The following is a 13,345-nucleotide window of genomic DNA, read 5'->3' on the forward strand; positions in this document are numbered from 1 at the left end:
TAATCCCTGGTAGCAGTCCTCCTAACCGACCTCCTTACAGGGTCAATGCAGCCCAGCAAGAGGAAATTATGAACCAGGTCAAGGACCTGCTGGAGAAGGGGCTGATTCAGCCCAGCTCTTCACCTAACTGCTCACCCGTGCTCTTGGTCTAGAAGAAGGATGGATCCTGGCGGATGTGCATTGACTATAGAGCCCTCAATAAGATTACCATTAAGAACAGATTCCCTATACCTCGGATAGATGATATTTTGGATAGGTTACAGGGTTCTAGAATGTTCAGCTGCATTGATCTGAAGAGCGGTTATCACCAAATCAGAATTCAGCCAGAGGATGTTCACAAAACAGCATTTCGTACCACATTTGGTCTGTACGAGTTTCTTGTCATGCCATTCGGGTTAACCAATGCACCTGCCACCTTCAACTGAATGATGGACAGGATTTTTAGAGAGCACCGAGCCTTTGTTGGCACTTTCTTCAATGACATCATCGTGTTCTCTCAGGATGAGGCTGAACATAGGAAGCACCTGGCAATTGTTCTCGAGGAGCTACGGAAGCATAAGCTGCTTGTCAATGCCAAGAAAAGTGAATTCTTCATGCATGAGATCCATTTTCTCGGGAAAATTGTTTCCAAGGATGGAGTTAGGATGGACCCTGCCAAGGTAGAGGCCATCAGGAATTGGCCACACCTGAAGAACATCCATGAAGTACGCAGCTTTCTGGGCTTGTGCTCGTACTACAGGAGGTTCATTCGGTATTTTGCAGAGATTGCATCTCCTTTACATGCCTTACAGAAGAAAGGGGTCACTTTCACATGGAGTCCCAAAGAAATTGCAGCTTTTGACCTACTGAAGGAGCGGCTCTGCTCAGATCCTTTCTCACTTCGAGAAAGTTGTCTGAGAAGCATATGAGGTGGGCAAATTTTCTTTCTATGTTTCATTTTCAGATTGTGCATGTGCCTGGGAAGAAGAATGTTGTTGCAGATGCACTCTTACGCAAGCCCACTCCAGATGCAGTGTCTGTTAAGCCACAAGTTTCAACAGTGGCCATTGCATATCATGATGAGCTTGATGCCATGAAGGATCAATATGCCAATGATGCTGATTTTTCACAGATTTATGATCAGTTGGTTGATGGACAGAGGCATGAGCACTATACTCTCAAAGATGGATTTCTGATGATGCATGGCAGATTGTGTGTCACGAAATAGTTGAGGCCCAAAGTGTTGACAAAGAGTCATGCTCCACCCTATGCAAGACACAGAAGCATTGATGCCACCATCAAAGCTGTGGAGCACTATTTCTTTTGGCCATCATTGAGGAAAGATGTCGAGGCATATGTCAGGACATGCATCACCTGCCAAAAGGTGAAATATGACAGGTAGAAGCCGGCTACACTGCTGCAGCCTCTACCTATTCCCGATCGACCTTGGCAGAGCATTGCCATGGATTTTATCTTTGATCTTCCTCGTACACCATCTAGACATGATGGGCTATGGACCATTATTTGCAGATTCAGCAAGCAGGCCCACTTCATTCCCGTCAGAAAGAAAATTACAGCAGACCAGATGGCGAGACTCTTTATGTCTCGTGTTTAAACATCACCAGATGCCTCAATCAATTGTCAGTGATAGAGACCCGCGGATGACAAGTCTTTTCTGGAGAGGTATCTTTGAGAATATGGGTACCACGCTGAATTTCTCATCCTCTTTCCATCCTGAATCTGATGGGCAGTCTGAAGAAGCCAATTCCACTGCCCTTGATCTTCTCAAATGCTATGTTTCGGATCAGCAATCGAAATGGGAGCAATTTTTGCCACTTGTTGAGTTCGCGTACAACAACACTATACACTCATCCACATGGAAAGCCCCCTTTGAAATTGTGGCAGGAGAACGGAAGGTACCTCCCATTCTGCATACGAAAGAGAAGATTTTTGAAGCGGACAGATTTCTGGAAAGTTTGGATGTTGCTTACCAGAAGGTCAAAACAGCCCTCCAAAAAAGCCAAGAGAAGCACAAACGGGCAGCCGATAAGCATCGCCACAAGTTACTCTTGAAAGAGGGCGATTGGGTGCTGCTGCGTTTTCAAAAAGCACGACTCTAGAAGATGAAAGGCAAGACGAAAGTGTACACAAAGCTGAAGATGCAGTATTATGGTCCTTTTTAGGTTTTTGAATGCATTAATGATGTAGCTTATAAGCTGAAGCTACCTGCCACTTGGACCATACACAATGCCTTTCATGTGAGTTTATTCAAGCCTTTCCAGGGTGATGTGCCTGTTGACCTGCTGCATGAGGATCAGCCCGAGGTGGAAGAGTTGGATGAAATCTTGGTTCTGGAACAGATTTTAGCACATATGGAAAGAAAAGTGAAAGGTAGAGTTTCCCGTCGCTACCTGGTGAAGTTCAGGCATTATCTTGCACTAGATGCGAGGTGGATGGAGGAGGGTGACCTGGCAGACTCACCTCAGATTTTACAGCTCTACCTCGACGCGTTTCAGCTTGCGCCAACTATGGTACAGGCTCCTACAAGTTCAGCAGAGCAGACATCTGGAGCATTGCCTGGTGCTCAAGAGGAGGGTAGCACCTCCCCTTCCTTGATTCAGACTGCTCATATATCTGGAGATCTCTTGGTGGCACCGACTGTCTCACCCGAGATGCTGCTTGCTGACCGTATTTCTGCCATGAGGTCTCCATGATGGATGTTCGCGACACTCGACATAGAGGATGCATTGATGTATGGATGGACTCTCGAACTCTCCTAGCCCATATTATCATTCTAGGTTGTATCTTACAGATGATGTATATTCCGGTATGGGCTATTTCTGCCTATTTGTACTTTTTCAGCGACAACCTAGGTAGTTTACTGTCTTAAGAGGAGGGTATGTCACGAGGACGTGAAAAGTGATGTTAAGTATCTTCGTAACTCAACCTACGCTTAACATGAGGTTAACCATGGTTAAGTGTTGTAATGGTTTGGCCGTGAGGGACTGGCTAGAGGAAATGCACACTTCCTAGAAGTTCCTAAGGGCAAAGTCTAGGTACACCACTAGGTCCTAGGGGCAAGGCAAAGGCTTTAAAAGAGGGGTCTAAAAGTTGGGCCCAAGGACAACCAACGTTGTCCTTGGTATGGGGGTTAGGACTTTAATGAAGGGGCAAATGGCAAGGAGGAGGTGCCATTTGTCATGCTTGTGTATGCATGCCCTTCCCCCACCTTCCATCTCTCTCCTCTAACTCTCCCAAGGGTGTTGGACGTTTTCAGTTGTTCTTGTGCAGTTTTTGAGCTATTTGAGCTATTTCAAGCCTGTTTTCAGCCGTTTTAGGTCTGTTTTGACTGTTCCAAGTCATTTCTGAACTTTTTGAAAATTTTCGTACGGCTGTACAGATGTGTTCAGCTGCCTCCAGCAGGTGCCCGGGGTTGTCTTTTGTTGTGTTGGACCTTTATGCACATGTTTCTGGCTGCGTGGTAGCTTCTGGAGCTGTTCTGGAGCTGTTCTGGACCAGTGCAGGCTGCAAGAGGAACTTTCCCTACTGCTTTTGGCACCCTCTCTTAGGAGGACTCACGCACAAATCCCGAGGCAATCATTTCGGGATAGATCTGTGAACCATCTTTCCTCTACAAGTCTTTCTTGTTCACCCTCCGCTCTCTACCTTCATTTCTCTCCTCTTGATTGCTGGAAGACACCTGCACCCTGCGGGGAGTCTAGACAGAGGATAGGTGCGAGGAAGGAGCTCGCCCCTCTGCCACAGACAACGGGAGTTGGTTCCAAGTTCTGTTTTTCCTTGTTCTTTCTTGCTTTGCAGCTTTTTGCAGTGCATGCGTGTTGTGTGCAGTCCTTTCAGGACTCCTACAGGTTCTAGCAAGCACCAAAAGGCAAGGGTGATCCTGTGGAAGGCCTAAGGACAGTGTGGATGCATGTGATAGCCTTGAGGCTGCCTTGAGCTCAATTTGCCAGTGGTTTGAATGCCTGAATGCCTCTAAGTTGTGTCAGATCAGAAGTGAATGCCTGAGTATGCCTTGCCAGTGGGAATTCTAGTCATGCACTTGGATTAGATGCCTTGAAGACAAGTAGAGGATTTGCAAAGAGGAACGGTGCAGCCTTGAACCCTTGTTGTAAAGCATTTCCATTCATAAGCATTAAATAAATACCGTAAGGGGCGCCAAGGCATTTGGGGCCAGTGGGTGCACTGTGTACTATTTTCATTGAGCAGGGGCATTCTAGCCTCACCTTTGTTGTTGTTGAAGCTTGTTTCTAAGTTGTGCTAAGTGATTGAAGTGACTGAAGCTTGCATTGTGGCCATTTATGAAGTTTAGGACTGAGTAGAAGAAGATCACTGCCCTTTTGTTTATCGAAGGCCGGTTTCAGCACTAGTCCTCACGTTTTAGTCTCCAACAAGCAGAACTTCCCCACAACTCAAGAAATCCATGATGTCCGGGTATAGGGCTCCATATGGTAAAATCTCAGCCTCCTCTCGCACGTCTCAAGCAAGATGTGAGGTCTCGGGAGGAAAGTAACAAACTAAAATAAGTGGTTTTCTCGGGAAGGGCGTCAGATTCAAACCCACAGAAACCTGGCATGTATATCTCACCTCTTGACAGAGATTGCCCCCATAAGGCATAATCTGTATAGTATTGCCACTCCTCCCTATCCCCAAACTTCCTTTCTCCCAGGCCCCATCCCGGTATGCTTCCTTCCTCGTGTATCCACTGACTACTGGCATATGGTGCTCTGGACTTTGTTGCGTCTCTGTGCCCCATTTCCCTTGTTTTCTGTGAGTGATTGCTGCTCACAACTGGGGGCTCACAACTGGGGAGGTGACCATCTAAATTCCAACAGAAGTCCCTACTTGTAAGACCCCAAATGAGGAGAGCAAGAGGGAGTGACACTTATAGAGAAATAAGGGGGGAATAAGGGGGATTATGGAGGGAGAGAGAGGCTGGCATGTAGACAGAGACTCCCGCAGGAGGCTGAACAGTCCTCAAGGAACCTGCCCTTCATTGGAGCTTCCCATGGGCCAATAGGGAGGGGTCATAGGCTGAGGCACTACTCAGCTAGCAGCCCATGGAATGGGCATATGTGGTAGGAACAGCAAATGGCACTACCATATTAGGGGCCAGGGCATTTATAGGCCATATTAGGGGCCAGGGCATTTATATGGCCAAAGGTGAGCTACTCGGCCTGTTCATGTTTGAAATCTTGTCATTCGACAATTAGTATTCATGTGAGACTAGACAAAAGAATTCATAAGAAAACAGCACGTCAAACCATGGATGCAACATAATACATACGTTGCTCAATTGCTCAAACCATACTAAATTGTATTTGCACAAAAAAGAGAAACCAAATGAAACTTACTTTTTCAAAAGTTTTTCTCAACAATATAGGATCATATGGAGCTGACGGAATAATCTCTGAGAACCACTGAGGTTCAAAATACCTGCGCAAGCTTCCTGTCAACCCAACCCATACACCATTATTATCAACATAAGAATGTTATACCTGACAAAAAATGGATGTAGCTTTTTGTTCTGATGCATATATGTTTCTGTATGAATTTGAGGAATGATTACCATTGTTTCTGTATGAATTTGAGGAATGAATAATGGTAATCCCTTTAGAGTGCTTACCCTGAAAGGTCCTTTCTAATGATCATTACTCGTGTAAGTGCAAAGATCATGATACTCATCGCATTAGATGTTAGCAGACCTCAAAAACACAAATAGATAGTGAAACGACATACAACAAGGTTTGTACAGCAAGTGTGGAGGGAAGAAAGAAAATGAATCGTATAAGATCATGAACCTATTACTTTGGCTAGGAGTCAGATCATAACGAGCCCATATGGAAGTTAGATAATGATTCATAATAACAATAAATACATGAAAAGTGGCCATGCAGCCCTCACCTCAACATTGCTTGAGCCTTGGACATGCCCCAACGATATCCAAAATCCATTGGCAACCTAGCCTAACCCCAAGGCTAGCTCTAAGTAAGCTAAAACAAAAACTTGGGTTTTTTTTTTAAAGTATGCCCTCATAACCTGCATGGCAATGATCATTTGCATTATGTCCCTGCAAGACACGTAAAAATCTCATAAAAAAGCATCTACATAAAAATTTGATTGAGTTTTGTATTGTGTTCCATCTTTAAGCTTGGTGAATATTATTTGGGATATTTGTTTAACTTACACAGACCATGTCATTTCAAAAAGAGCTTGCTGTATTGTAGCTACGACCTCAGCTTCAATTTATCTAGATATGCTTTGGTAGTAGCACCAGGCCTGATTCTTGTCCAATCTACATTAAGAGAATGTTCTCTAGGCAGGCAGAATCTGAAGTGCTTGCCTTTGAGGCCAATAATTGAGCTATTAAAAAATTGGTACCCTTCATTGGGGAGTTGTATTTTCCTTTGTGTACGTGTCCATTAGTAATAGAATGTTCTTCTCTCTGAACAAAAAAAAAACTCATGTGTTATCCTTTCATGTCCCAATAGACTCAATGTTGCTAGCCTTGGAGATATCCCTGACACATCAACAATTTGTAACTGAGATGTGCACCAATTAAAGTATGCCTTAGAATCACAAAATCGTTATTCTACTCTGAGTAACCAATCCAACAGGGATTCTGTGATTCCAATATTGGTTGATTTTTTAAACTGCATGGCAGCAAGCCCACATCCTCAGCAACCACAAATTATTATCCCTTCATGTACTCAATGACAAAGTCACATCTCTAAACAAAGGCCAAGCATCGCTCTTTTAAAGCCAAGTCACAATTCACACATAAAGTATGGCTGTCCTAAGATCATCAAAATAACTCGCCTCTTTCTTGAGAGGATATGTCAATGAGGCTGCTCATACTGTCCCCCGGCTTTTGGAAATGGTAAGGTCAATTAAGGACTTGAAAAGTTTCAGTTTTTTCCCCAACCTTTTAGAAACATCTGCTTCATGGTTCCTTTTTACAAATGCAAGGAACCCAAACATTGTACACTTTAAAATTAAAACCATTACGCATAATGCCTTAGTTGCAGGAAACCCTACCCATGTTTTTGGTTGCAGGAAACCCTACCCATGTCTGAAACCTCCCTTTCTAGGTGCTTCCGAGATATTGGTATATCAAAAACTTTGGACACCCAGGAAACTCCCTTACGTATATTGATAGAAAATTGTGCCCATCAGAGCATTTAATGGACATTTGTAGCCTGGCAATAGACCAATCATTTATTGACAAGCGAAAGAATACACCCATGTGTAAAGAGACCATACATTCGTAGGTGCTAAAGTATTGTAATATTGACAACCATGTATCCCAACCCCTATAGGACAAAATATTGTACAAACACAAGGTCACAATGAGTGTTATAAATCTGCTATATGTATAATACATGCTAAATGCTAAATTTATTTCCCTACTTAGTTACTCTCTATAATTGAAATCTATCAAGGCTAACCTTTGCCGTTTCCTACCCCTATAGGACAAAATATTGTACAAACACAAGGTCACAATGAGAGTTATAAATCTGCTATATGTATAATACATGCTATATGCTAAATCTATTTCCCTACTTAGTTACTCTCTATAATTGAAATCTATGGAGGCTAAGCTTTGGTGTGGGATGTTTCCAAGATAGAAAAATTTCGTGCACCGTAGTTTGATGCAACACATACATTTCATAATTCATTAATCATAATAGACATAATAAACAATAAATCGTGAAAACATGAGTGATCAACTATCCATTTCAATAACTTTGTCCATTATCCAAATACATGACGGAAGTTTTGATCTTCATGAAGTTGGTTGGCACCTACAACCTTGCACAACAACTTTATGACAACTTTGTCCATTATCCAAATATATGACAGAAGTTTCAATCTTCATGAAGTTGGTTGGCACCTACAACCTTGCACAACAACTTCTTTATGACAACCTTGATCAACTATCCATTTCAATAACTTTGTCCATTATCCAAATACATGACGGAAGTTTCGATCTTCGTGAAGTTGGTTGGCACCTACAAGCTTGCAAAACAACTTCTTTATAACACCTAGCAGCACAGTTACCAAGGACAGGGAATGTTCCTATAACGTTCGATGCTGGAACAGGAATATTTCGTGAGGGGAACATGGAAGAGGAAACCAGAATGCCACGTCATATGACACGTTATCAAATCACATGGAAATATACCAAAATATGAAAACAAAGTCACTTTTGACAGCTCTAACTTTCCATTTCAGCTTTTAATTCTAAAACACACAAAAAATCCATAGAAAATAAAGTGTATATTTTGCAATGTGCATAATGCCGTAGAGGTACAAAATACTATATATCAGAGAGCATATAAATATGAAAAATACAAGAAAAGGGAGGCCATGCCTCAGGCTTGCAGCCTTGGGCCTTAAGCCCTCAATTAAAATAGAAAATTTTGCATGATATATAGAAAACGAGAGAGTCTGGCAGTCAACCCTAAAGGTCTGAAGGTGGCATAGTGATATATGCCCCCCCTCCTCCTCCTGAGCCTCATCATCATGGTCCTGTTCTCAACAGATTATTCAGCCCATGTACCATGCAAGAAGTGAAAGTAATGTGAAAGTACTTCTCCGCAAAAATCTTCCCTGCTGCCTATTGGAGTTCTCACCATTGGAAACAAACTAAATAAGGTTGTTTGCCGCCTACACTCTCAGCGGCCTCCCTCCAAATGCTAGTCAACCTATCGGCAGACTTTCCCACCTCTGAATTGTCAATAGATTTAATGAAGAATTTGACCACTCTACAATCTGCAATGATGCCCTGAATAGAGCAGCTACTAGTTTCATTCCATCCATCTCCCATCACTATTACACCAAATATCAGTCAAATGTCTTTGATGGGACTCAAAGGTGGATTTCTCTTCTCCAAAATTGTGGTGCATAGGGCCTCACATGAGGAAGGGGGAGCGTATGATGGTCTAAAGGCTGCAATCTCCTTCAACGTATCAATGAAGTGAGAATTGAAAGCTTTTATCATGGGTACATCTGCTGCATAAAATAAAACGGCCCACTACTACATCTACATGTGCCTTCCTCCCAGGACCCATGAAAGGCTAGCCTATACACTCTCGAGGATGGCAGACCCATCGCCCCCTATATGTGCGGATGAAGCTCTACTCCCAAACAAGGAGGCAGAAATAGAAGCGGAACCACACATGGAAGAACATGCTGCACTTGGGGCTGGCAATGTTCGACCTCAAGGATCAAGAACCACAGGTCATCATTCAATTGTCCAGCATCTTTACAAGTGCCTAGACCTTGATGCCAATTCATTAACTTCAGAGATTGATGCCAATCCATTGAATTTAGCGATGAAACAAATATGCTAAGGTAGTGCTTTATTATTGGCCACTAAAGGGATCAATTAGACATTTGACTATTGGTTTTGATCAATAGAAGACTTGTGAAGCCTTCCCAAGGTCCTTCATGCACTAGAGATGGGCCATAGCGGACCTTCTCATAAGTACCATGCTCGCTAACATATGGATGTCAATGACGCCATAAATAACAAAAATGGAATTCAAAACAAGAGTCATAGATTGAATTCCACGTGGAAGCTCATTTGACTCAGATACATCAAAAGGCTGAGAATTCAAAGCAGATAATCTACGTTCTATGTGGACGAGTAGACATAGCAACACCGGTTCTCAAACCTTGATGGAACAAACGTGTGGTATCTGCTATTTGGATTGAAGGGAAAGGGGAAGATGCTTGCCTTCTCGCTCCCAATAAATGATCCCACCCTCAGTCTGTGCCCTCCACTTTTTGTTCTCCCGCTTTGTCCTGCTTGGCGAGGGGATTCACCTCCAACCACTGCAGACGAAACTTGAAAGAGAGGGAAAGAGACAGGGCTGCAAATTTGCAGCAAAAGGCAGAACTTAGAAGAAAAGGGGACTGAAGCCTGAGAGAATGGAGGCTGAGAGTATGGGCTGCAAAGTGAGGCTGAGAGGACGGGGCTGATAAGAGGAGGGGTCTGAGAGAAGTAAGGGTGGGCTGAGAGGAGAAGCCTGAGAGAAAGGGGCTCAGAAGTGAGAAGAGGAGGGGGAGGGTGGGCTGAGAGGTCGGCTGAGAGGCTCAGTTGGCTAGATGGCTAGGAGAGCTGAAGCAGAACCGGGCGATACACAACAGTACAAAAAACGCACTGTTTCGGCACTTTAGAGCCAAGAGGATAGTGCAGCCGGAATGCCAGGAAAAACGTTTCAGAACGTGTTCTAACGACGTCCAAGGCCCGGTGACTCTCCAGGAACGTTCAGGGTATCAAGAATGGCGTTCCACCTGTTCCAGCTTTGCCTGGTAGCTATGCCTAGCAATCAAAGATATCCCTAAATCCTCCTCCACTAGCAATTAAGACTAGGGTAGAAAACATGCACTGGCCACGACAACAATAGCAAAAGAATTATTACTGGTAGCATATCACTCCACAATTCTCTTCAGTCTTCGACTCGATGTAACATGTTACATCATTTCTTAATAAGTGAACAATAGTTGGATCATTTTGAGCACACTTCAGTATTTACAAAATACCTTTGCTTGAGTCTTATTCTCGTGCAGCATCTAAGCGCTCTCTTGTAAGATGTCCCATATCCTGATTTAGGTTTTAAACATATACTTTTCTACTAGTACAAAAAAAGCTAAGCAGTGTGACCCGGAATTCGATCACCGTAGACCAACTTCAGAAATAGACATTAATAATAAACCATTTATGAAGATATCCACTGGGACTATAATTGCATGGCAACATAGATTTCGACTTTGCCAAGGACAGAAAAGGTCGAGACCTTGGACATAGAAGCTACTCATAAAAGAGTTGATTTGGAAAAATATATGGAGATCCTGAACAGATATGAAGCTTAAACCAAGGAGTAAACATGAAAGCCTGAGCTATAAAAGGCAATGGCATGCAGCCCTGTGCACAAGAGTGTGTTGAGTTATTGCAAGGGAAACTGTTTCTTTGTAATACCTGTTCTACTTGAGTAAATGTGGCCAGGTGGAAAGGTTTGAAAACGCTCACAGTCATCCTTTAATGCCTTCATCTCTGAGGCAAACCACACAGACCCTGCATTGCCCGTAATTTTCATTAGAAGAACACTCGCACATGATTCAACTTAACCAAAAAAAATTGTGAAAAGAAAAAACAACTTTGGTATGGCCTTCTAGCACGTCCTTGCATGCATAGAACAAAACATTAAAGGGGTTGACTTCATTTTTTTTAGATGGAACAATGTTTATTATTGGCATTTCTGATAGAAGCGGTGGCTAGCTCATTGTAAGAAACAGTTACACATAAAACTTCTTCTCAAACCAATCAATACATACCATCTGTTCCCCAGCCCAAATACAGAGGTGTAATACCAATCGGATCCCGAGCAGCAATGAATGCATCATTGCGGGTATCCAGCAACACAAAGGAGAACATCCCGTCGAGCATGGATACCATCTCCTCTCCGAATTCTTCATACTGCCAGTGCCTCATCAATAAACATTGCTACCTTTATTAGACAAAGGTACATAGATTCTTTGCATTGACAAAATATTTACCAAATTGATAAACATCAATAGCTAGTTCCACATAAAAATTTATCTGGCAGAACACACTTGTCTCTTAAGAAGGTCTTAGTTCATGGCACTGCTCAATATTTTGAGATCAAGGGCAGAAAATTTAATCAGAAAATGATCAGCACAACTTTAAAGATTCAGGGAGGATAAAACATGCCAAAAATTCAAACCAAGACTGGGTTTACAGAGTTGCCTTTAAAGATTTACAAAATATATGCAGACCAAACATATTATAGCAAGCCCTGAGAGGAAGTCCTCAAAACCAGCTTGATGGTTTGACAATAAGGTATAGACTCTGAAGACCATGCTTACCAAAATCTGGCCCTGGTTAGGCCTACAATATTAGTTGCAGGTCCAACATAGTAACTGTGGGTTGGGCCTAGCACTTGTAAGTTATTGCAGGTTAGGCGTAGTGCTGGAAGCATTTTCTAACAGAAAAAGAGAAAAGAAAGAAACTAAGTTTGTTAACATCTATGAAAGACCAAAGGGTCTATGAGACTAAAAGAAACCAGATACAATAAAACCTAAGCGTAAGGCCACTAAAATGGGCTCCTCTCCAGGGCGGATGCCTTGATGACAAGAAATGAAAGTAGTACATCCCACTATCGCTGCGAAAGAAATTCACAAAGGGGGAGCACACACCAAGGAGAATCCCCTGATCATCTATCAATCGGTCACCCACCCCTGAGTGACTGGACCTGTGCATGCTATTGTAACGGAAGATAGAATATCGTCACTCTCTCTCCTGCTCAATACTAACTGCAACTGCAAGATGATGCACTCAATACACAAAGTGAGCTGTGGATGTGAGTGAGAGAATCAGAGGGAGAGAATGTAGTGGACGTCCGAAGAGGAAATAGATACGACTGAATAATGAATGCCCAAAGGGCTGAATATAACTGTATGAAGGGGCGGAACCCTCACTGCAAAACTGGAAGACTAGACTACCTAGAGGAGGTGAATCCTCACTAGATCCCTGAAGAGGCTAAGGCTACCCTGCTGGTCTGCTGCGGGGAGGCGTGACTCTGCGGCTCTAAAGGCTTGAAGGCTTGAGGGGTGGATGAAGAATGAGGACCAAAGGCTGTCTTTTTATAGGCTAATAGGTCAGCCTGGCCGACTTGGTTGACGCCGACGTTGACCTTGGTCGGCTGGTCAACGCCTACCATTGACCAGGTTGGTCAAAAGTCGTTGCCCGAAAAGTCAACGCGTAGACTTTTGACTTAAAAGACAACTCTCTGTGTTTTGAGCTGTGCTAAAGTGGCGTTGACTATCTGTTGACTGTGTGCTGATTGCTGATTGTGCTGAGCTTTCTCAATGGCTGTGCAGACGCCGTTGACCTGCCTGCCTGCGCTGGCACTAGCTAGCATGGCCACAGGCATGTGGAAGCTCGTGACATCCCCTTCTGCTGAAACTCAAACTAGGATCTAAAAGGAGATTCCCATTGTGCTGACGGAGGTGATTGTTTGTGGTATACCTAGATGATAAATCCTGATTCGAATGCCTGAATCTGGTGCTAACTTTCGGTAAGGATCTGTGATGTGGGTTGATGCTCCAGGATGATGCTCCCTGTGGTTTTCCTTTAGTGCATATAGGTGATAGGGACAGAGAAAGACTGGGTTTGAGATAGGCATCCCGGTCTTGGTGTATCCTTGTTGCCTGCTGTAATACTATATCATGTTGTAACACTTTATCCTACTGTAATATTGTGTCTTGTTGGCACCAACCTCGAACCCCTTGAATGACTAATATCAAAGGTCGAGGTGGA

General features: G+C 43.3%; 1 protein-coding gene across 2 annotated transcripts in view; it reads right to left on the bottom strand.

Moving 5' to 3' along the window:
- Nucleotides 1-13,345, bottom strand: part of LOC147889170 (asparagine synthetase [glutamine-hydrolyzing] 3-like) — a 93,876-nt gene that overhangs the window by 63,258 nt on the left and 17,273 nt on the right. For both annotated transcript variants that reach the window (XM_087391172.1, XM_087391171.1), the window contains 3 exons: nucleotides 11,341-11,482; nucleotides 10,985-11,080; nucleotides 5,352-5,446 (listed from right to left, as the gene is read on the bottom strand). In XM_087391172.1, coding sequence (XP_087247298.1) covers nucleotides 5,352-5,446; nucleotides 10,985-11,080; nucleotides 11,341-11,461 — 312 coding nt within the window. In that variant the 5' untranslated portion in view covers nucleotides 11,462-11,482. The remainder of the gene's footprint in view (nucleotides 1-5,351; nucleotides 5,447-10,984; nucleotides 11,081-11,340; nucleotides 11,483-13,345) is intronic.

This window comes from Dipteris shenzhenensis, chromosome 20, assembly GCF_047967505.1.
Source record: "Dipteris shenzhenensis isolate YYH24624 ecotype China chromosome 20, Dip_SZ_1.0, whole genome shotgun sequence".
NCBI classification, from domain to species: Eukaryota; Viridiplantae; Streptophyta; class Polypodiopsida; order Gleicheniales; family Dipteridaceae; genus Dipteris; species Dipteris shenzhenensis.